This window comes from Dasypus novemcinctus, chromosome 24 (genome assembly GCF_030445035.2).
Source record: "Dasypus novemcinctus isolate mDasNov1 chromosome 24, mDasNov1.1.hap2, whole genome shotgun sequence".
NCBI lineage: Eukaryota > Metazoa > Chordata > Mammalia > Cingulata > Dasypodidae > Dasypus > Dasypus novemcinctus.
In genome coordinates, this window is record NC_080696.1 from 41,848,993 (window position 1) to 41,872,316 (window position 23,324).

Below are 23,324 nucleotides of genomic sequence, written 5' to 3' on the forward strand. Positions count from 1 at the left end.
GAGAGTGCTTCTTGAACTCCTGGATTCAGAGGACTTGTGACCTTGGGCAGGTCACTCCATTTTACTGGCACGGTCCCTTCATTTCTAAAATGGAGTGAGAACCCATCACTCATGCTGCACTGCCTTCTGTTCCTCAGACACTGCGAGTATTTTCCTGCCTCCGGGACTTTGTCCTTGAACTCAGCCTAGAACGACTCTTCCAAACACCGGCTCCTTTTCATCCGTAGGGTGTCAGCTCAGCACTGCAACTGCCTGACCACTACCTCAGGATGGAACCCCACAGACCTGGGTTCAAATCCCTGCTTGGGTGGCTGTGGGCAAAATCACCTCACCCCTCTGAGCCTCGGATTTTTCACCTCAAAACAGGACGAGGGCACCCAGCTTAGAGGCCGCGGAGGAGGCCTGAAGACGGCGCAGCGTGACCGCACGGGGCGTGGCACAAGGGGTTGCTCAGTCACACCGTCCTCCAGTTCCTCCAGATGCCCCAGGCATCCCGGGATACAGAAGGCTCAGCCCTGCCCTCAGGGCCCACCAGGATGGCAACAAAGCTCAAGGAACACCGCCGCACGGCAGTCAGAGGGGCCGCGCTCCGGCTTCCCTGTGCTTGAAGCGGGAAGTTCTGACCTCAGCCCGATTCCAGCGCCCTTTGTGACCCAGTCTTCAGAAGTCACTAGTTCCCCTGCCACAGTCTGTTTGCTGAGGCAGTCGCAAAGAGCCGCCAATTTCACCGGGAGGGATGCTACCTTTTGACGGAAGGAGTGTTAAAGAATTTGTCGATACATTTATTTGGCAAGCACCACAATTACCAAAAAGTACAGAGGAATTAATGCTCTGATGGTGCAAGAGCAGAGGATTCTGGGACCTCAGAGGAAGATCCAAGGGAAACATGGAAAGTAATTAGGGAAGGCTTCCTGGAAGTGGAGGCAGAACAAAGCTCACAAATGCAGAAGTGTTGGGGCAAAACCCTCAGAATTAAGCACAATTCCCACTATAAAAATTGTTTTCCAAAATAAAATCTTATTTATTCTCTTTACTAACTTCAAATACAATACATGCCCACAAACCCCCAAGTAAAGATAAATAAAAAATACCAACACACAAGTGATTTTTAAAACACCCATAATCTTATCCACCCATCATAACTCCTTGCTAAATATTTTCCAGATGGATAGGCATGGAAACCTATTTTTAAAAAATATTATCTTACTACATGGTGCCATTTGAAATCGACCCCCCACGGGCGTCTTTCCTTATCCACAAACACACACACTTCTGCAGCGTCGCTTTGAATGGCTCTATCTAACCAGCGCCTTTGACAGGTGCTCTGGGTCGCATCCCGCTTCCCCTCGCCCATTTTAACATTGCGCGGCAAAGGGCATCGGAGGGCAGTGGCTCATTTGTGCACTGACATAATTATGTACTTAGGGTCAAGTTCCAGGAATAGAATTGCTGGGCCATAGGGCATGCAGGTGTTTAAAGATTTGCCAAGTTGCCTTCCAGAAAATGTTGCCACTAGCAAGTTTTGAGAGAGCCTATTTTCCCATCGGGGAGTAAAGGATGTCTTTTTTATCTCTCAGGGTGAGGCTTCTCACCTGGGGCAGCAGCAGCGGGCGGCCAAGGATGACCCGTGACCCACCAGTGTCGCAACCACGTTCCTGTCTGGGGCCGCGCTTCCCGCTCCCGGGAACCCGCCTCCCTGGTGACTGCCCCCAGCCCTCGGGCCTGGGCTACTTAAGGGCGGCTGAGCCCGGCCAGCTGTTGTGACAGTCCTGCCCGGACCCACTGGGAATCCAGGATGAGGGTCTTTTCAGGGGCCCTGCCCTCTCTGCTGCTGGGGCTGCTGCTCGCGGGCACCCCAGGGGCCCATGGCGCCAACCCCGGGCTGGTTGCCAGGGTCACTGCCAAGGGCCTGGAGTACGGTAAGAAGCTGCGGCTGGCGGGCTGGGCTGGGCTGGCCCATTGGCCTAGGGCTGCTCAGAGCACATGGGGTGGGGGGAGCACCCAACCTCAGCTCAGGGCGGGGCCAGATCCCGAGTCAGGGGACCCAGGCTCGGCTTCTGGTCTCATCGTGTGCCACCTGTGTGGCTTTGGCACGTGGCTTGTCTTAATCTGGGTCCCTGCAGGAAGACCTAGAGACAAGGATTTGGGAGGTGACTCCAGGAAACACTGCCGGGGTGGGGCCGTGGGCTGGGGAAGGAAAGGCAGAGGGAGATGTGCTATTAAACCAGCTGCCACCCAGTTCCCTGGCAAACTTCTTGGTGAGGTTTCTAAACACCTGCCTTAAAACTGGAAGCCAGAGCAGGGCACCTCTGGAGGCAGATGGAGACCAGGAGAGGGCGCGCAGGAGCCTGTGGGGTGCTAGAAATGTGCTGTACCTTAATCTGGGCGGTGGTTACAGGTATGGAGACAAGTTTAAAAAATACTGAGCTAAACAGATGAGTGTATTTAGGGACTTCATGTATGTACTTCCTCAACTCTTTAAAACTGGTCAAAGTAGGACTATTTTTTAAAAAGGCGCTGAGACAAAAAACCTCAGAATTATCCCATCCAAGGGGCAAGGGAGCTGGGATGTTTATACCCCACTCCCCGCAGTAACTGGTTGAATGCCTGCTCGGGCAGGAGGGTGTCAATTCCCCAGCACGTCAGTCCTGCCGCATGCACTGCCTTTCTGCAGTTCCAGGTCACAGGGCCTCCGGGCTGGAGAGGCGGGCCCTGGCAGCAGGGAGTTGGCTGGCACCCACTGAAAGCTCCAGCATGTGGGTGGGCACTGACAGCATGTGCTCCTTCCATCTGTGGAGTCTTAATTGCCTTATCTCTTAGATGGTATAACAACATTCCCTCTGGTAAGGCTGTTGGGAGCCCAGACAGGCTAGGGGCAGAAGGAGCGAAATCAGGGAAGGCTTCCTGGAGGAGGTAATCCCCAATCTGATGTGGAAAAGACATGTAGGAGTTAGCCAGGGACAAGGGGTGGCATTCCAAGCAGAGGGACCAGCACGAGCAATGTCTTGGAGGAGTTCTGTTTATGGAGAGGGAGGAGTACAAGTTTAAGAGAGGCAAAAAGCGGGGGGGCCAAAGTAGGCAGAGAGCGCTGGTCTTGTGTGTAAGCATGACCTCCCAGAGGGCCAAATACTGAGCCCTTCGTATCTGAGAACTAACAGCGGGGCCTCCTAAATGCTGTTTATTTTGAAACCCTAAATCGGGAGGACTTGTTTTTTGTTCCTTTCCTCTGTGTGAATGTGCTGGGCTGTGTTTATTAACCAGTCCCCTGAAGTGGCACATTTTGGTCCTTTCCATTTTTTTTTAAAAATATTTATTTATTTATTTATTTCTCTCCCCTTCCCTCCCAACCCCGGTTGGTTATCTGTTCTCTGGGTCTATTTGCTGCGTCTTCTTTGTCTGCTTCTGTTGTCGTCAGTGACACGGGAATCTGTGTTTCTTTTTGTTGTGTCATCTTCTTGTGTCAGCTCTCCGTGTGTGCGGCGCCATTCCTGAGCAGACCGCACTTTCTTTCGCGCTGGGCGGCTCTCCTTACAGGGCGCACTCCTTGTGCGTGAGGCTCCCCTATGCAGGGGACACCCCTGCATGGCAGACACTCCTTGCGCACATCAGCACTGCGCATGGGCCAGCTCCACACGGGTCACGGAGGCCCAGGGTTTGAACCACGGACCTCCCACGTGGTAGACGGACGCCCTAACCACTAGGCCAAGTCCACCTCCCCCTTTCCATTTTTTGATGCTATGGACCCCGCTTTGCTGTTCCAGGCATGAAGCTGGGGGTGCTGTGTTTTTTGTTTTGTTTTTTTTAAAGATTATTTTATTTATGTCTCTCCCTGCCCCCCCCACCCCCACTTCCACACACCCCACTCCCCCCCCCCCCCCCCCCCCCGGTGTCTGCTCTCTATGTCCATTTGCTGTGTGTTCCTCTGTGTCCACTTGTATTCTCGGCAGCACGGGGAATCTTTGTCTCTTTTTGTTTCATCATCTGGCCGCGTCAGCTCTCCACGTGTGCGGGGCCGCTCCTGGGTGGGTGTGCTTTTCTCGCGCAGGATGGCTCAATGTGGGGAGCACACTTTGTGCATGGGGCTCCCCTACACGGGGGACACCCCTGTGTGGCACGGCACTCCTTGTGCACATCAGCACTGTGCATGGGCCAGCTCACCACATGGGCCAGGAGGCCACATGCGCTTCCCGCGGGAGGGCTGTTTATCTCCATCCCCACCCCCTTTGGCTCCTTTAATCCCCATGCACCCCAGGGAGAAAAGTCTTGTTATCACACCTCTTAGCAGGCGGAGAAGGTGAGGGTTAGGCACTGGCAGAGGGTCAGGCAGCAGAAAGGTGCCTGGAGCAGGATTCTAACCTCACCTGGCCCCAAAGCCATGACAGTTTCTCCCACACAGACCACGCAGCACCGAGGGTGGGAAAGAGCAGCACGCACCCACGCGCATCTTTGCTAGTAATCCCAGGGAGTTCCTGGCAAACGTGTCCCTTTTCCTCATCTGTAAAATGGGCATAAACCTAACAGCACCGTGTCAGCCTGAGCGTAAAATGGGGTGAGACCCCCGAGCGTTTCTCCTGCTATCAGGCACCCAGGAGGGGCCCAATAACCTGTAACAGCAGTTGATGCTAATGAAGAAGTCGCCTTTCTCCCCATGGCAGGTGGGAGCCCCCGAAGGCTTTAGAGCAGGGGAGGGAGGCAGACGAGGCTGACTCCCGCTTCTTTCCCGTCACAGCGGCCAGGGAGGGGCTGCTGGCTCTGCAGAGGGAGCTGCACAGGATCCGGCTGCCCGACTTCTCCGGGGACTTCAGCATCAAGCACGTGGGGCGCGGGCGCTATGAGTTCCACAGGTGGGGCTCTCCGCGCTGGGGCCCCCGGGCAGCTGGGGGAGGAGCACTGCAGAGGGGGTGTGCGCCCAGGATGGGGCCCGGGGGCCTCTCTGGGGCAGACAGTGGGATAGTTCCTGTCCTGAGGAGCCCAAGGGGGAAATTCTGAGAGGGAATTGGGTTCCTCCATTCACTCTTGTGACAAATATTAATGAAGACCTACTAGCTGTGTGACCCGAGCCTCAGTTTCCTTACCTGTAAAGTGGGGGTGATACTGGTACCTACTTCAGAGTGCTAATCTGAGCTCCAGTCTGGCCACTGGATGGGAAGACAGAGCTGAGGTTTGCACATTTGGGGGAGTTGGGGAAGGCTTCCCAGAAGAGGTGGCATTTAAGGTGAGTTTTCAAAGGATCATTAGACTCTTGGGCAGCTGGTGATTTTTAAAATTGTTGGTTTTGAAGGGCTGGGCAATGGAGGGAGGACGGTCAGGCCCACAGCTCATCACTTACTACCATTGATTGCTCCCTTCCTTCTTTCAGTCAGTCCATCAGCCAATGTTTATTGAGCATGTACTATAAGCCAGGCAAAGAGGGAACCTGATTATTCTTTTCCGCCTGACCACCTCCCCGCCAGGCCTTTTCTGTCTTCTCTCAAGGCCCTTGACCTTCGTGAATCTGATTTCCTTGCCTGGATGTGTTGAGGGAGGGCATGGTTAACCAAGGACCTGGAGGAGTGTGTCCATGGCTTTACTCAGGATCCCAGAATCCCAGGAACATGAGATCGGTGGGATTTGACCCTGACCGTGTGACCTTGGACAGTTTGCATCCCTTCCCAGAGGTTCAATTCCCCACTCTGGAAACAGGGAATAGGCGCGTGTGAGCTTAAATGACATAATGTACGGGGCCTGGCAGTGTCGATGCCTGGCACACAGCAGGTGCCAGGTAGAGGGGTGGCCAGGTGCCGGCCAGAAAGCGGCTCCTGCTGCTCCAGGCCCACGGGGGGAGGGCAGGGCAAAGGTGGGACTGATGTCCCCGGGGCCGGGCCCCATGCCCCCTCCCTGTGTCTCTCTCCGCAGCCTGGACATCCACAGCTGTGAGCTGCTCGGCTCCACCCTGAGACCCCTCCCTGGCCAGGGCCTGAGTCTCACCATCTCCGACTCCTTCATCCAGGTCCAGGGCAGGTGGAAGGCGCGCAAGGCGTTCCTGTAAGTTGACTCTGCTCCCAGGTCCTCGGGTCCCTCTTGGCGCCAACGTGTACCTTGCCCATGAGAAAGGCCTCTGATGGGCAGAAAGGAGTCCCAGGGCAGAGGTCGACTGCGGTCTGCGTCCTGAGCACGGCTGAGTCACCCCCCGCTCCGAGGCTCTTCGAGGAGACGGGCATGCTTCCCCGATGGGGTCGCGAGTGAACGGGACGAGAGAGCATGGAGAGGGGACCCCAAGACACGGACCCACGCGCAAGGGCTTTGCCTGGGATGGCATCTCAGGACACATCGCTGGGGGAGGGGGCAGTGAGGCAGGGGGGAAATCAGCTTGGTGGGCAACTGCAGCTCAGTCCTGCTGGGGAACTCAGGGAGAGCACGTGGAACACACCCCTCAATTACCCGAACCGAGCCACATTCCCGCAACTTCCTGCTCGGCATTGGCTAAGGGCGGCCTCCAGGGCCACTGACCCGCCAGCACTTCGAACTCTTCTCTGATCCAGTACAAACCGAGACCTGCCGAAGGTGCCGGATTTGTAGACTTAGTAAGAAAAAAGAATGTATGAAGGCTCATTAATTTTCATATGGATTACATGTTGACATAATACATAGTATTAAAATTCATTTCACTTGTTTTTTTACCTTTTCTAATGTGGCCTACTCAAAATGTCTGTTATGTGTGGGGCTCACAGTACATTTCTAGTGGACAGCACTGCTCTAGACAGATGCTCACTCTTTACATAGGTGTGTGCACATGCATGCTATTTCCATTAAAGGAACCAGGCCACCTCTTCTGCCCTGCCTTTTTGTCACTGACTTATCTTTTTTTTTTTTTAATTGACTTTGTAGTAATATTACATTAAAAATATATATGTGAGGTCCCATTCAACCCCACCCCCCCACCCCCCCTTTCCCCCCCCCCAACAACACTCGTTCCCATCATCATGACACATCCATTGGATTTGGTAAGTACATCTTTGGGCACCTCTGCACCTCATGGTCAATGGTCCACATCATGGCCCATACTCTCCTCCATTCCATCCAGTGGGCCCTGTGAGGATTTACAATGTCCGGTGATTACCTCTGAGGCACCATCCAGGGCAGCTCCATGTCCCCCGACGCCTCCACCTCTCATCTCTTCCTGCCTTTCCCCATACCCATCGTCCACCATGTCCACTTTTCCCAATCCAATGCCACCTCTTCTATGTGGACATTGGATTGGTTGTGTCACTGACTTATCTTAAAGATCAGTTCATATTAGCGCATGAAAATCTACCTTTTTCTCTTTAAAGGCTGCATAGCATGGGTGTTCCGGGACTTATTTAAAATGTCCCTACGCATGGACCTTTAGACTATTTCCTGTTTTTCGTTTCGATTCGTTTGTGCTATGCCATGATGCTCAGTGAGCTTCCCCACACAAGGATCTCAGAAGGAGAGCCACAGGGTATAGGCTGACAAGTGGAATTGCAAAGAGCCTGTGTATTAAAATCAAGACAGATCCCACTGATTTGTGTTCCAGAAAGCTTGTGCCAGTGTGTTCTCTCAAAAGTACTGGCTGGGACTTTCTGATTGTCTATACCTTCGCCGGCACCGGGTGTTATCAAACTTCAAAATTGTCGTCGTTCTGATAGATGAAAACCGACGTCGTTGGTACTCGCTTTGAATAGTGTGTCATAGGCTTATTCGCTATTGAACTTCCTGTTCGTATTTTGATTCCTTTTTTTTTTCTTTTTGGTTGTTTTGCTCTTTTCATATGAATTTATATAGGTTTATTCTTTGCATATTAAGGAAATAATCTCTTTGGCTGGCTTGTGATGCATTTTTCTTTTACTCTGCACGTGGCATTTTTGGTTCACTGAAGTTTTAATTTTCTATACTGGCAAGTTTAACAACCATTTGCTTTACGGCTTCTGAGATTTGGATCCTGCCTAGAAAGTCTTTGCCTGTCTCTGACTAAATAACTAGAGCCAGGTTTTCTTCTGGAGCGTGTTCGGCCTCCTTTGTTATGCTTAAATCTTTGCTCCACCAGGTGTTTATTTTGGGGTAAGCCTTGAGCTTCCTCCCCCTACACACACACACACACACGCACACACACACGCACACACACACACGCACACACACGCACACACACGCACACACATGGTGGAGGACCCTCGTCTAGGAATCAACCATTGCTTCTCTCATCTCCTCCAGGAAACTGCAAGGCTCCTTTGACCTGCAAGTCAAGGGCGTCGCCGTTTCGGTCGACCTCCTCTTGGGCAGCGACGCTTCAGGGAGGCCCACGGCCACGGCTTCCAGCTGCAGCAGCCACATCCGCGATGTGGACGTGCATGTGTCCGGGGGCTTGGGGTAGGTCACTGTCGGGACACTGGGCAGCCTGGCCCCGCCTGGCCCCTGCCCCGTCCAGCTCAAGGCCTGACCTCAGAGAGGAGTAAGGGTCCAGCGAAAGGCCCCGACACCTCACGGGCCCCTTAAGTGGTGCTCCGGGGGACGCTGCTGAGAGTCACAGGTGCAGATGCAAGCCAGGGCCCTTGTGTGACATTTACACACACACTCACACACCACTTCAGGGTCCCCTCATTCGGCAAATGAGGTTTGGCTGCTGGAGAAACAGTCTTTTGGCAGAAGGAGGGTCTTTGAGAAATACACGCACCCCTGGGCAAGTCATGTCACCTGTTCGAGTCTCAGTTCTCTTGAGTATATAAATGCGATTCCTGAGCCCCACCCTTCACCGACTGGGATTGACTGGGGTGAGCAGGGGACTTGGGAGGGCAGGTGCCCCAAGGGAGTGAATGTCAGAGTGCCAGGACTCTGCATTTTCATCCCTCCTCGAGGATTCTGGGGCACGGGGGCACCAGGCTGGGGGGCCTCGGCCAGGGTCTGGCTTTCCCTGCCGCCGTGGGGCTCACTGTGTCCTCTCCCCAGGTGGCTACTGAATCTCTTCCACAACCAGATTGAATCCAGGTTTCGAGACGTGTTGGAAAGCGAGGTAAGACAACCCACGCCGCCGGGCGTGGGCCGCTCGAGGGCGGGCGGAAGCCCTCACCAGCCGCTGGTCCTGGGCGAAGCCGTGGGCGCTGGTCCAGGTGTCCTTGGGCCCAAGGCCCAGAGAGGGCCGATCGTTCGCTTGAGGTCACAGAACTCAAGTGTGGCCAAGCTGGGGGCACAAGTCCATGCAGTGGGCAGAGAGTGGCTGCATACTCGGCCAAGGGTTAAACAGCAGCGCCGACAGAGCCCCCAGCCCAACCTCTGCTCGGCCCTGCCCACTGCCCCCCACCGCCCTGCATTCCACAAGCACCAGAAAGGAAAGGGGCCCTGGCATCTCGATGAGTCCAGCCAACCTGTTATGTGATGACCATTAAGAAATTTCTATATGAATAATACCTTTATTTGTATGACTATTTCTATTTACTGTCTAGTTCTGTTATTAAACTCTGAATTCTGAGGCACTCCCTCAGGCTTTCTCTTCCCATTTATTTTTTCAGATTTGCAAAATGGTCCAGAAATCTGTGACCTCTGACCTACAGCCTTATCTCCAAACTCTGCCAGGTAGGTCACCCTAACTCCCTGGGACATTTTCTTTCTATTAATTTTTATAGAAGCAGATATGTACCTTATAAAACATTAAATGGGCAGGGAGCTCTAGAAAGTAAAATTTAGAAATTCCCTTTTCTCCCAATTTTGCTTCCAAGAGGTAATCTCTGACTTGGGTGTATCCTTTCAGACACACTCTTTGCATGTACATATATATATACATACATACATGTCAATATACATAAGCATATGAAGATATATACTCATAGATCCCTTTGGCTTATGAATAGATGTGGATTTTTATAGTTATATATATTAATATACATGTGTGCAGTATAAACATTATTCTGTGCCCTGCTTCTTTTTTTAACATCTTTTATTGTGATCAAATATATCTAACATAAACTTTACCATTTTAACCATTAGGTTTAAAATTCAGTGGCACAACGTACATTCACAATGTTGCATCATCATCAACACTATCTATTTCAGAACATTTTCACCATCCCAAACAGAAACTCTGTCCCATTAAGCAATGGCTCCTCCTTCCTGCCCGCACCTTGACCCCTGGTTGCCGGCATTCTACTTTCTGTCTCTATGAATTCGCCTTATCTAAGTGGAATCGCACAGTATCTGGCCTTGTGGGTCTGGCTTCTCTTACTCAGCCTAAAGTTTTCAAGGTTCATCCACGCTGCCTCAGGTTCCAATCTTTATTCCTTTTTTGCGGTGGAATAATAGTCCACCGTGCAGATAGGCCACATTTTGTTCATCCATTCATCTGTCGATGGACACGGGGCTTGTTTCCACATCGCAGCTCTTGCGAGTAGTACTGCCATGAACACTGGGGTACAAGCGTTTCCCGGAGTCCCTGCTTTCAGTTCCTTTCTAACTTGTACATCTGGGAGAGCTTTCTCTATCCGCATGCCTAAACTAATCTCATTTTAAGGCCTTTTTAAATTGAAGTGTATACGCAAAGGCAAGTGTTCCAATCCTTAAGTACTCAGCTCACAGAATTTTCATGAACTGAGCACACTCAGAGCCAGCTGTGCCGCCAAGAGACAGTACACAGCCAGGCTCTCCAAGTCCCCGCCTGTCACTACCCACCCCTCTGGGGGAACCACTCTCCTGCCTTCCACCAGCTAAGATCAGTTTTGCAGTTTTGCACTGTATCGGACTGTGTAGTATTTAGGGCCCATTGTAAAAAACTAGCTGCCTTTCGGTGCCCAACTATAAAATATGAGGTCCCTCCATAATACCGCACGTGGTCGCAGCTCACCCCTCTCCTTGCTGTGCAGTATTCCAGCGTGCAGATGTCTCCCCATTTGTTTATCCCCGGCTGTTGAAGGCCCTTAGGGTAGTTTCTGGTTTAGACACTATGAACAACGCTGCTTTTACATCCTCGTGCCTACGGAGCTCGCCTTCGGTGTATCCTAGGAGGAAAGCTGCAGGGTCGGGGGTCATGCCGAGGTGCGGTATTGCCAGGTACTGCCAGGCATCCCCCAAGGTGCTTGTGGAGGGCGCACTGTTTCGAGAGCTGCGCAGTATTCCATCATATGAATGTGTCTTCACTTGTTTAGTAAGTCCCCGAAGGACAGACATCTAGGATTTATGCAGCCTTCTGCTAGTGCAAGCAGCGCAGCAGGGCGCGCCCTTGCCTCTTGGCCCATGCTTGTACGTGGATCTGCAGAACAGCTGTCTGCAAGTGGAATCCCTGGGTCCAGGGGACACTTTTAAGTTTCGAGGGACCATCTGACAAACTGTCCGAGGCCTTCTCTGTGCCCTGGGCCCCACGCAGTCATTTGTTGACGTCCCTTCAGCTGAGGGTCCAGCGGGCACAGATGGCCAATGTGTGGGACAGAGACGCTCCTTCACGCAGGGCTTCTGCGGGGAGCGGCTGCGGCCCCCTGGGCATGTTGCTAGGAAGCTGGTTCTCCCAGGGTGAAGGCCTCTGTTGTGAGCCGGGGAAGGATGACCCAGCTGCGTGGCTCCCTTGCGGGAAGCTCCGGGTGTGGAGGGACGAGTCCTGCTGTGTGTGTGTGTGTATGGGGGGGAGGACTGCTGAGGCCCCAGGCTGAGCGTGCCACCCCCCACGGCATCCCTGGGGCACGAGAACCCCTGCAGTCTCGGGCAGCAAAGCTTCAGCCCTGGACTGGGCGGGGTAGAGGGTCTTGAAGCAGAGAGGCCGGGGCTCTGCAGAAAGCCACAGGGATTCTGGGTCAGCCAGAGCTCTCCTCCCTTCACCATCGGCCGAAGACCACCCTGGCTCCTAGCTCCAGCCCTCTGCTCCTTCGCAGTCACGACAGAGATCGACGGTTTTGTCGGCATTGATTACAGCTTAACGGAAGCGCCCCGGGCGGCAGCCCAAACGCTAGACGTCATGTTTAAGGTGAGGGTCCTGGGAGGAGGGCTGGATCCAGCCCCAGTGTGACATCCCCTCAGGGCCAGCTCATGTGTGGGGTCTCCTGTCCCGTGGTTTCAGACCTGTTCTCATCCGTCTAGCGCTTCCAACTGGGTGATGTGGAGGGCAGGGCAATATGGAGTGGTGGGGAGTGTTCCCAGAGCCAGATTCCTCCGACAGGTGTCTCACGACCCGGGGTCCTTGGTTGGGGGAAGGGGCTGGCTAGTAGGTCATGAGGGTTAGTTAATCTATCAGAGCTTCTGGGGAGCATTTTAGTAAAAGAGATGCCAGAGATGTGACACTTTACCTCAAAGGAAAACATCTCCAGTGATGGGGTCTGAGGCAATCTCCAGCCCGGGATTCCTGGTTGGACTGAGTAGGTTGCTCCCCGGCTCAGATGTCCAGCCCTGGGATAGACTTTGAAAAATCCAACTGGATCCTGTTTCTCTCCCCAGGGTGAGGTTTTTAACCTTAACCAGCACTCCCCGGTTGCCTTCCTTGCCCCCGCCATGAGCCTCCCTGAGGAATACAGCCGAATGGTCTACTTTGCTCTCTCGGAGAACGTCTTCAATACAGCCAGCCGGGTTTATCACGAGGCAGGCCATCTGAACTTCTCCATCACAGATGACATGGTGAGGACGGTCAGAGCAGCGCACTTGAACGCAGTGGGCACTGTCCTTCCTTCCTTCTTTCCTTTCTGCCCCATTTACATCAGTAAAATAGTAAATTATGACCCAGGGGGAAAAAAATCAGGACCCGAAAATATATGTTAGCACCATTTCCTTTTTCATTTTGGCTGTCAGGAAGCTCAGAGCCAAAGTTCTATCTCCCTTATAACAACTGTGGAAGACTTCGGGGAATGCTTGTCTGTGTTTCACTTTTCCCCTAGTCTAGACTTCTAATTCTTTAATTCATACTTTCCCTCCTTTTGTTTGTGGATGTTCTTTAAAAAAAGATTTTAGTGACTACGGCAGGATAATATGTATACTGGTAAATATATAAAATTACATTGAATAGGAAATAAAGACCAAGTGGAAAGTAAAACACAATGATGAAGACCCTGGACCTGTAATTTGATTTTTTTAAAAACAACTAATCTGTCTGGGAGCTTCCTTGTAGCCAAAGTGAAAATAGTATATAACTTAGTGATTCACAGGGAAAAGGAGAGGCAAACTTTTCCTGCCCCTTAGCTGTAAAAGAACTGTTTCAGATAGGGTTTTGTGTAAGGGAGACTGAGTTTTATAGTGTGTCACACCTTTACCATTTCCCCAGTTTCCTTAATATTTCTGGGTGTTCAAAAGGTTCTTTCTTATACCACGTTGAAAAAGTTGAGGCTTCAGTGACAGTGTCAGGATGAAAACAGTGTGGTCCAACTGGAACGCTCCAGCTTACCTTGGCAACAACTCAGGGACTCTGGTAGATGGACGAGTGACTTTTCATGTCCATTACTATTTTGATTCACCCATCACTCCTGACACGCAGGTGTGTAAGATGATAATGGATGAGACGATAACAGCTATATTTTATTGCGGGCTTGCTATGTGCTAGGCCTGTGCCAGATGCTTTGTACGCACCATCTCGTTTAGCCCTCGTTATCACCCGATAGGGTACCATTATCCCCGTTTTATAGATGAGGAAGTTGAGGCTCAGAAAGGTGAAGGGACAGGCCTGAGATCTGGACAAAGTCCAGAGTCAAACCTCGGTTGTGTGACTGCAAACCTCACATTTGCGGGTCCTCTGAGCAGGGTCCCCTTGTTGTGTGCATCCCAAGGTGAGCAGCCAGGAGACCAGGGACCCAGGGACCCAAGGTAAATACAGAGCAAGCATCTCATCACTCCTGTGGTAATGCTGGGTGGTTGAAAAGCCACAGTCTTCAGCCTCCCCCCACCTTCCTACCTCGATTTAGTCCTTCAGCTCTGGCGGAAGCACCCTAAACTTCTCTGTGTCTCTTTGCTGCAGATTCCACCTGACTTCCAAATCCGACTGACCACCAAATCCTTCCGAGCCCTCGTCCCCCGGGTAAGGCGTCCCTCAGCCCTTGGCGGGCGCAGGCTGAGCTCAATAGATTCCAGGCGTTTCTCTTTAAGACCTCGGTGCTCCTCGCCGCTTGGCCGAGCACGGGAAGGCTGGCACTGAGGGCCGAGGCCCTGCAGCCTCCGGGAGCCCCTTCCCTTCAGAGCCCGAATCATCAAGCTTTGAGCCCCTGTCTCGTGGGACCATGAGTGGTATCTGAGAATCCCAAGCAACGCCGACATGTTCCCCAAAATGTGTTCTAATTAACAGCATCATACAACTGTAAAGAGCCTGCTAGAGGACAGCGCTGTGCTTGGCTTTTCAAAAGTTTATTTTTTCAGTGGGTAATAAATTCTCATGGTTCAACTTTCAAAAGATATAAACGATGACAGAGTGACAAGTTTCCCTGCCACTTCTGTCCTCTAACCACCAGTCCCCATCCTGTTGCTATAAATATTAGCAGGTTGTGTGTGTCCTTCCAGCAGCAGTCTATGTACATACAAGGAAATATTGTGGGACTTCCCTCATTTTTTACACAGATGGAGGCATAACACTCTTTTGTACCTGACTTTTTCCTCCTACTATATCTGGGCAACCATTCCATGTAGGTAGATAAAGAGTTCCCTCATTTTTTCCCATGGGTATACAGTATGCCAGGGGGTGGATCTGCCATAGCTTGTTTAACCAGCCCCCAGGGATGCACGTGTATATTGTTTCCAATCTTTTGCTGCAACAGTTTCTGAGTGAGTGAGCAACCTTGACGCTCTGTCTGCTGAGCTAAGCTCTTCAGGGTTTAACCTGCCTCACAGAAGTCTAGGTGATAGGGGAAGGGAATGATAGTGGTGGGGGAAGCCTAGGTGACAGGGGAAGGGAATGATAGTGGTGGGGGAAGCCTAGGTGACAGGGGAAGGGAATGATAGTGGTGGGGGAGAACGTAAGCCTCTCAGCCCCGCAGGGCTGGCTTCTGCCCTTTCCTGAGCCCTCCAGGCCCGTTCTCTCCCGAGGGCCCCACCCGCAGCCCAACCCGCCGCCATGTTGCTGAGGCCAGCTTTGAAGAGCCCTTGGTCATATGCTCGTTCCAACATCCCTTTTGCCTCAGAGAAAGGAGGAAACTTGCCCTCCTCCTTCCTGCCTATGTAATAAGGCAGGAATAAGAAACCCAGCAGAGAAGACTCACCCACCCTCCTCAAATTTCCAAACTTCTCCCTTCTAGAATAGGAGGTGGGCTTCTCAAAGGCTCATGGGAGCATATTTTCTCCACACAATTGCCTCCCCCACCCCCACAAAGGAATAGTCTTCACTCCAAAAAAGTTCTGTTTCTACCTCCTAAACAGAAAATTGTGAGGACTTTTGAAATAGTGGGATCTAGTTTCATTTTTCAAAAGCACTGTGTCTTGTCTCAGCATGCAGTTACTCAAGTGTGACAAGGGTGTGGAGAAAACATTTGCTGTCACACTTTCTAATTGCTAGGGGAGGAAGGAGAAATGCTCTAATCGGTCCACCCTTTCTGGAGGGCTGTTTGACAAAACCTATCAGAAGCCTAAAAGTATATGTACCCTTTGGCTCAGTGACAACACCTCTGGGAATATATCGTCCCAAGTAATGGCCAAGGGTACACAGAGGGGTGCTTTTTATCATGGCAAAACCTGGGAGACCACCTGATAGGGTTGGCTCAGTCACAGTACATCTGTACAAGGGAATACGATGCAGCCAGGAAACAGATATGCATATCCTCAGGTCTGACATGGTAAGACATCCAGGTATAATGCTAAGAGAGAAAGGCACAGAATATTTTGTGGGAAATAAAATCAGCCAAAAAGCATTTTCATCTTTAATTGACTCCCTCAAGGTTCTCCTGGCAGATCTGTGTATTTCCTAATTCTGACTCTCCTAATTCTGACCCCAGATAGCTAAGAAGTACCCCAACATGAACTTGGAGCTTCAGGGAGCAGTGGTCTCCGCCCCATTCTTGACCTTCAGCCCTGGGAATATCTCCTTGGTCCCCCAAATGGAGATTGAAGGCTTTGTGCTCCTGCCCGACTCCCTCAAGGAGTCTGTCTTCCGGCTTGGTGTGGTAAGGTTCAGAGACTTTGCAAGTGCTATTCCCCTTTCCTTTATGATTTCCCCCCACTCACCATCAGGTGAATTCCTTCAAATTGCTACATAAATATCGCTTCCTCAGAGAGACCTTCCTTGGCTGCCTGTACCTGTGCCTGTACCTTGGCCACTTGCCATTTTTTCTTCTAGCACCCTATTAGCTGTTTGCAGGTTTATTTGTTTATCTCTGTCCCAGTATGGGCTATTGGGAGGAGGAAAGTGTAAAGGTTTTGACTTGTTTGCTCTGCTCTCTAGCTATTTCTGACCCCCGTAGACTACATTTCCCAGACTTCCTTGCACTGTGGCTTCCAGCTAGGTTAGCCAATGGAGGAACTGTCAGAAGAATGGAGAGTGGGAGGGGGGGAGAAGCCAGAGTACTTTCCCTCTCCTTCTGCCTTGGGCAGAGCCTCTGGCAGTGACTGTCTCCTCTGTGGTTCCAGCTTCCACTGAGTGACCCCATCCCCTGGGGCGCCCTAACCCCAGATTTCCCTCTGTTCCTTCCATCCCAGGCCGGAAGTAACTGCCAGCTACAGCTCATCTCTGAGTTACTTCACCAACCCTCTATGGCTTCACAGCTCTTCTGCCATTTGGAGAACCACCTCCCTGTATTACATTCCCTCTGTGTTGAACAGTGAGAGTGGTTTCTGCATTCTTGATGGATTCTGAATAATAGAGAAAGAGTTCTGCTCACTGGATGGAACAATTTGCTGTCTGGTTTCTGGTTTGAAACTCACAAATCAGATCTCTGGAAGGGTGCTCTGGACTTCTCTTCATAGTCTCTTCCAAAGTTTAGCTGCTAATAGAGCCTGCAATTTCAAGTAAAAGGTTCAAGTCTAAGTTCAAACGTTTATCGAACACCTGTCATGAGCCTTCGCGGTGTCCCTAGTCTAGCGGGCAAGTTTCCTGCTTTAACTCATTGAACTATTGGTTGAGAGGAGACAGCTGGGCCTCAGAGTTGTCCTTCTTGTACACGACACTCTCCATCATTTAGACCCGTTTCCTTCTCCTGACGTTTCCAGGCCACTAACGTGTCCGCCGTGTTGCGCTTCAACAGCAGCAGGCTCACCGGGTCCCTGAGTGCGGGAAGGTAAGTCAGCCTCCTGCCCACAGCGGGTGCTCAGGTGGGCTCTGGCTGGACACTGTAGCTGATCCTTTGCAGCTGGGAGTGGGGGTGTAAAAAGACCCCCTGCCATTGTTGAGGGCCCACCATTGGCCCAATCTTACTGCCCCCTTGGCCCTGCCCCCACAAACTTCCTATCTGCCTCTCATTACTTGCAAATTTCTAAAGAATTTACTGGATTTTTTTCTTGACCTAAGAGTTTAAGATCTATTGACTTTCGGAAATGATAGATGAGGATTGCGCTCCTTTACACTGTCCCACCTCCCACCTGCCCGGCTTCCCAGTATAGTTTTCAGTTAGTCGTCTTCTGTTGTCATCCCCGCCCCCCTTCCACCCTTGGCCTGTGCCTGGTTTAAACGGCATCTCCTCCTTTCTAAGGACTCCCAGCTGCTTAGGCTCCCCGCGGGGTAAGGCCATACCCCTGAACTGCCTCTCGTTCATTTTAGAGTACAACTGGAGCTGAAAGAATCCAAAGTTGGCGTATTCAATGTAAGTTATTGTGTTTTTATTGATGAAATGATTAGAGTATTAATTTAAGATCTTTACTAAGCAATTGCTATGGCACCCTAAATTAGGTGAGAGAAAAGGAGACAAGCTCATCTCTGCCCTAGGGAAGTGCAGACACTCCTGATGACATAAACCTTAAGACCAAGGCACGGTTACATCCTAATATAAGACAGGATTCTTTTTAACTACAAGGAACAGAAAGCCAAGCCAAGTTAGCTTAGGCAAAGAGGAGGAACATACAGCGTCGTTATAATTAAAACAGCAACGATTTAAAAAATACCCAGGGCGAGAGGTTTCAGGCATGGTTAGATCTAGGTGCTATAATTGGTTCATCAGGAATCTCTCTCCGTCTGTCCACTCTACTTTATTCTGTGTTGGCTTCATTCTCAAGCAGGCTCTTCCCACAGCTGGCAAACCCAAAGTTTCCTGTAGTTTCACTTAAAAAAAAAAAAAAAACTTCAAAAAAATTATTGAACTGATCTGGTCATTTGCCTATTTTTGAGCAATTCTCTATGGCCAGAAACTGGACAAGGCCAATTGGCTGGGCATGGATCCTCTCTACACCCGAGGAGCCTAGAATCTGCAGTCAGCAACACCCAAACCAGATTGACTATGATTGGAGAGGAGAGATCCCAAGGGAAAGTAGAGACCCTGTTATTAAAACAAGAGGAATTGGATGCTGGGCAGGAGAAAACTAAGAAGTGACTTCCACAAGGAAGAAATTGATGAAATAGTCCCATGCTGAGAGAGGAAAGAGAATGGAAGATCAGGGTGGGATGAAGCCATCGGGAAGAGCTTCCTGGGGAGGTGGAGTGACGGCAGCTGCTCCGCCATGGTGGAGGAGGTGGTAGACTTTATTACAGTAGTTGCCTTCTCTTTCACCATCCCAGGTGCTGGCCTCCCCTCACCCTCACTCCTGCCCTCCACTTCCCAGACTTTCCATTAAGAACTTATAAAGAGGAAACACCTGCATCAGCTGGGGAGAGACACTGACCCCAGTCACCCCAAGGATGACTCCTTTCAGAGGATAAAAGATACAGTGAATAATGGGTTGCTATTTAATAATACTGTATCTGTGCATGGCAGGTAAAAGTGTTCTGCAGAATAAAGCACTACATTTGTAAAAAAGTCATCATATCAGCATTTCAGAATATGAAATATAAAAAGCAAGAACCTGTAGAATTAGAGGTATCTGGATTCAAATCCTGGCCCTGTTGCCCAGTTTCTAGAGAGTCATAAATTCTGTGGGCCTCACTGTCCTTATCTGAGAAACGGGAGCATTAATATCAGCTTTGCAGGATTGTTGTGAAGATTGACTCAGAGAGAATTGTGAAGCTCTGGGCCCTGAGCCTGGCACATAGTGGGTGTTCAATAAAAGTTGCATTTCATAACTTTTATAGGGAACTTCATTTTGTTTTTACTTAGTTATTTTATTACACGAGTAGTGTAGGAAAACAATCTCACTGTAAGAAATTAAGTATTAGAAATAAAGCTAAATTAAACCTTGATGTTCTTTCTAGAAGAGAGATGTGTAGCTTTCCAAAATGTTTCCTATGCATTTGCATTCATGTAAGTGTGCATCTCAAAACAGTTTTATCTAGCATGATGTAGGCATTGACCTGCAATTTGCTCTCTTCAAGTCACTTGCCAGGCCAGCACATGCATGCCCCCGTCCTTCCAAGTATCTACGGAATACTGCAGAGGGGTCTGGGCTGGGTATATTGGAGGGCAAGATGGCTCACGTGGTCACAGTGGACCGCTCCTGTTCTCCACCAGGTGGCGCTGTTGGAGGCACTTATCAACTACTACACTCTCCACACCCTCTACCCCAATGTCAATGGTAAGCATCACTTTTTTCCAAGAGCCGACACTGCTTTTGGGGGAAAGAGAGTTGACCTGGAGTTGGGAAACAGGGCTGCTACTCCTGTAGGCTGTGCGGCCCTGGTCGATCACCTCTCTCAGCGCTTCAGGGGCCTGGTGTGTGAGAAGGGGGCCCTGAAGCCGGTGTCCCCTCTTTCCAGGGCTCTAACGAGGGTTGGGGCTGGGTGCTCTCTTTGGAGAACAGGAAACCTTCTCGTGCAGGAGAAGCTGGGGCTCACAGAAGTGCCCCCCACACCCTGAAACGGCAGCTGAAAAAGTGAGGACACAGTTAAGGAAGAGCTCACAGGGCAGCCTGGGTCTGAATTCACAGAGCCCAGTCAATTGCCCAAAACTCCTAGTCAAAAAGTAACAGACAAAACCAACACTGAACCCTGCCTTTGTGAGGCGCCACTTCATCTGGCTGCATTAGAAAGCAGGACAGGGATGGGGGGCAGACTGGGTGCCCAACAGCTCCTTATGACACCTGTACCTCACCCCACACCTGCCACTTCCGCCATGCAGCATGCTGCCTGAAAGCTCGGACTCGGGTGCCAGCCTGTCTGGGTTCAAATCCCGACTTTGTGCTTTCTAGCTGTGTGACCTAAGCTAAGTCACTTGACCATGCAGTGCCTCAGTTTCATTATCTGTAAAACGGGAATAAAAATTCATACTTACATGATAGTTTTTGTAAGAATTAAATGAGGGTACATGCTTTCTGACAGAGAGAAAACTCTGTAAAGATCGTCTGTAATTGTTGCTTATTAACCAGTCTCTCTCAATGTTGTGCCTCAACCTCCAGAGAAGCTGGCAAAAGGCTTCCCCCTCCCTATGCTAAAACGTACTCAGCTCTATGACCTCATTCTTCAAATCCACAAGGTCAGTGGGTTCGGGGTGGGAGTGCTCTGAGGATTTGGTGGCGGGAGGGGGGCGGCGGGTAGCTTGTTAGGTTCAGAAGCCATGACTCAGCGTGAGACCCAGCCCAGCCCAGCAACTGGGAAGGCTGGGCACTGCCACACACCACGAAGCCAGCCATGTGTCCTTCAGCAGTGGCACCTCTAGTGAGTCAGATCTTTGCCACCACTCCTTCCTGTTCCCACTATGTGTTACCTGGAGGAACTCAAGACCATCTCATTTTGAAAATACTGCAAGTCCTGGACTTGCCAAGAGATCAGATTCTGAAAGCCATTTGTAATTGTGCTAAAGTTCTTTTCAGTTCTTAAGTAAAAGAACTTGATTATAAATACATTTTTGGTGTGTCCCCATCCATTTTAAACAAGTAACATAGCGACTTACAGATGTTTTGGAAAATTTTCGTTAACCCTTTGCCCCAATACAACCACAGTTTGAATTTTGGTGCACTTTTCTTGCAGTGTTTTTTCCCTTTTCTTTTTTGCCCGAGCATTTTAAAAATGCGTTTGTTTTGGATAGTTGCATCACTACTGCATATTTGTTTTCTTTCTCTTTTTTTCTTTTTAAACTTGGCAGTATCCCTTAAGCTTATTTCCTTGCTGTGATCTAGTCCCCTCCCCTGCAATATTAAGTAACTGTGCAGATAGACCATAATTTACATAATATGTTAATATCAAGGAATAGGTCTGATTTTTCACCGTTTTAACCAGTATATTTAATATTTTGTGGTCTATCTGTGTCCCAGGTGTCAGTTTATCTTTCTAGAAGAGCATCTCTAAGATGGGACGACCAGGTTTAAGGCTCGTGAGCATTAAAGGAGATGAAGCATCGTACATGACCGACATCCAGTAGACAGTAACTACCAAAGAGAATAAAGGGCTGAGGAGCGGTTGCGATCATTGAAATATTGACCACCTGCTCTATATGGACACGAATGTCCGAAGCCCTATTGGGTCCAGGGATCCTCAACACTCAGTCACCACCGAGTGTTTACCAGTGCACCGAGACAGATGGGAAAAAAAAGCCAATTCACTAAGTTATTCTCAATTTTCCCTCTTAAAATGGGGAGTAGCCCAAACCTCAGTGAAGACTGCTGGCTAAGTATGAAAGCTTCTAGCACCATGCTTGCACATGGGAAGTGCTTAGAGGATTTATTATATATTATCATATTCATTAGAATTTTGAAGTCAACTCTGTCCATTTATCTGACCGCCAAAGGCAGGGGATGGATTGCTGTGGGAGAGAATTGGACCTTGCCTTGAGTTCAGAATTCCAGCCCCTCTGGGTAATGGAGCTTAACAGGAGGCAGGAGACTAAACAAACCCCAGCAGCTGGCAATTTTGCATCATTCGCCCAGGAAAGAAAATTTAGGTGACACCCAAGGACATTTATGAGGCCTGCCAGGAAGCAGCAGCTTGGGAAATGACAGATAAATCGCTACCTTGGAGAAAGTAGCTGGCAAAAGCTGTGCTTTATGGAGACCTTGGGGACGGAGGCACGCTCACGATTGATGCACTGACCTAGTTTCTGGCAGGGCTTGTGTTTCCCAAGACACGGGTTTCCCTTTAAATTTGAGATCCCTCTTTTTGGAGTAGAGGCTGCTCTTTACCATCCTGTCCTGTCTTGTCTCTCTTAGGACTTCCTGTTCTTGGGTGCCAACGTCCAGTACATGAGAGTCTGAGGACAAGGAGAAAGACTTGTCGTGGGTGTGGTTACATTTCCAGATGTGCAGCACACTTCCGGAGCTTCTCAGAGGAGACAACACTTTTGTTCCCAGCTCTGGGGTCGAGGGTCTGCCTGTCTCCTGCCCGTGCTCCCTTTCTAGACTCTGGACCTTCTTTTTGGCCACCAGGATGGACCCCCACTCTTTGACTGGCCTGAGGGCAGGCACTGTATTTCCGCTCACTGCCTGTTGCCCATGCCTAGCAGTGTACTGGCACTTAGTAGGTCCTCAATAAATATTTATTGAATGGGTCAATGAAGGAGTCGCCTGCTTCTCTGGCAGAACCCCCTCTCTTCTGGCCCGGGGGATGGTCAGCCCCATCTTGGTCACCAAGACAGACCCTACCCCTTTTCCCATGAGCCTTTGCAGTAGGAACCTAAAGGAGAGAACAAGGGGTTCCCGCACCACTCATCCAGGACTTAGCGCTGAGGCTCCATCTCCAGGCTCTTTTCCTGCCTCAGTTCAGAGGCTCCCTTTGGGTGAACATATGCTCCCTCCCTCAATTCTTACCTGCTGCAAACCTGGGAGCCAGTGGGTCTCCCAGGGCAGGAACTGGGCCTCCTACTGCTTTCCCCATTGAAACGGGTATAAATTAGGAGGAAATGGATCCATCTAGGTTTTTGGTCCCACCCAAATAAAAAGCTCATCCAACTGTTGTTTCTGAGCCCTAAGCCTGGAGGAGGCCATGATTTCCAATTACTGAACAATGAGCCTTTGATCAGACTTAATAAAGAGTCATTTCCAAGTTGTGTAGTTGGGCCCCTGGGGCCTGGGAATCAGAAGGCTCATTTGATATTGTTGTATTGTGTTAATGAGCAGATGGATGGAGCTGCAGGCTAGCAGATAATTCTCAGGGAATAGACCCATTTACTCCGTGTGTGACAGACAAGCGTTCCAAGATGGGACGATGAGTTGTTTCCCAGCTGGTGGCAGGGTACGTCGTGGCTCCACCTCCTCCCTCCCCTTCGCGTTCATTCCCTTGCCCACCAGCATCATCCATCCCTGTGGAGGACTGGTTACAGCTCAGGCTTGGTCCAGGACCAGCCACGTGGTCTTGGGAGGCCACTTTCCCTCGCTGGGTCCTCATCTGTGAAATAAGGATAGCAGTTACCATAGCCACCGCCTAAGGGCTGGTGTATGATTCT

The 23,324-nt window shown here is 50.5% G+C and overlaps 1 protein-coding gene across 1 annotated transcript; it reads left to right on the forward strand.

The window, feature by feature from the left end:
- The first annotated feature begins 1,744 nt into the window (after positions 1 to 1,744).
- LOC101432584 (lipopolysaccharide-binding protein) lies at positions 1,745 to 22,278 on the forward strand. Its single transcript, XM_012527247.4, has 15 exons — positions 1,745 to 1,919; positions 4,730 to 4,844; positions 5,896 to 6,024; positions 8,212 to 8,367; positions 8,944 to 9,007; positions 9,504 to 9,567; positions 11,847 to 11,938; positions 12,406 to 12,582; positions 13,910 to 13,969; positions 15,870 to 16,037; positions 17,080 to 17,147; positions 17,627 to 17,669; positions 19,464 to 19,527; positions 20,347 to 20,423; positions 22,093 to 22,278. Exons 1-15 carry the CDS (start codon positions 1,796 to 1,798, stop codon positions 22,135 to 22,137), a joined length of 1,446 nt encoding a protein of 481 aa, XP_012382701.2. The 5' UTR covers positions 1,745 to 1,795; the 3' UTR covers positions 22,138 to 22,278.
- Positions 22,279 to 23,324: the final 1,046 nt, after the last annotated feature.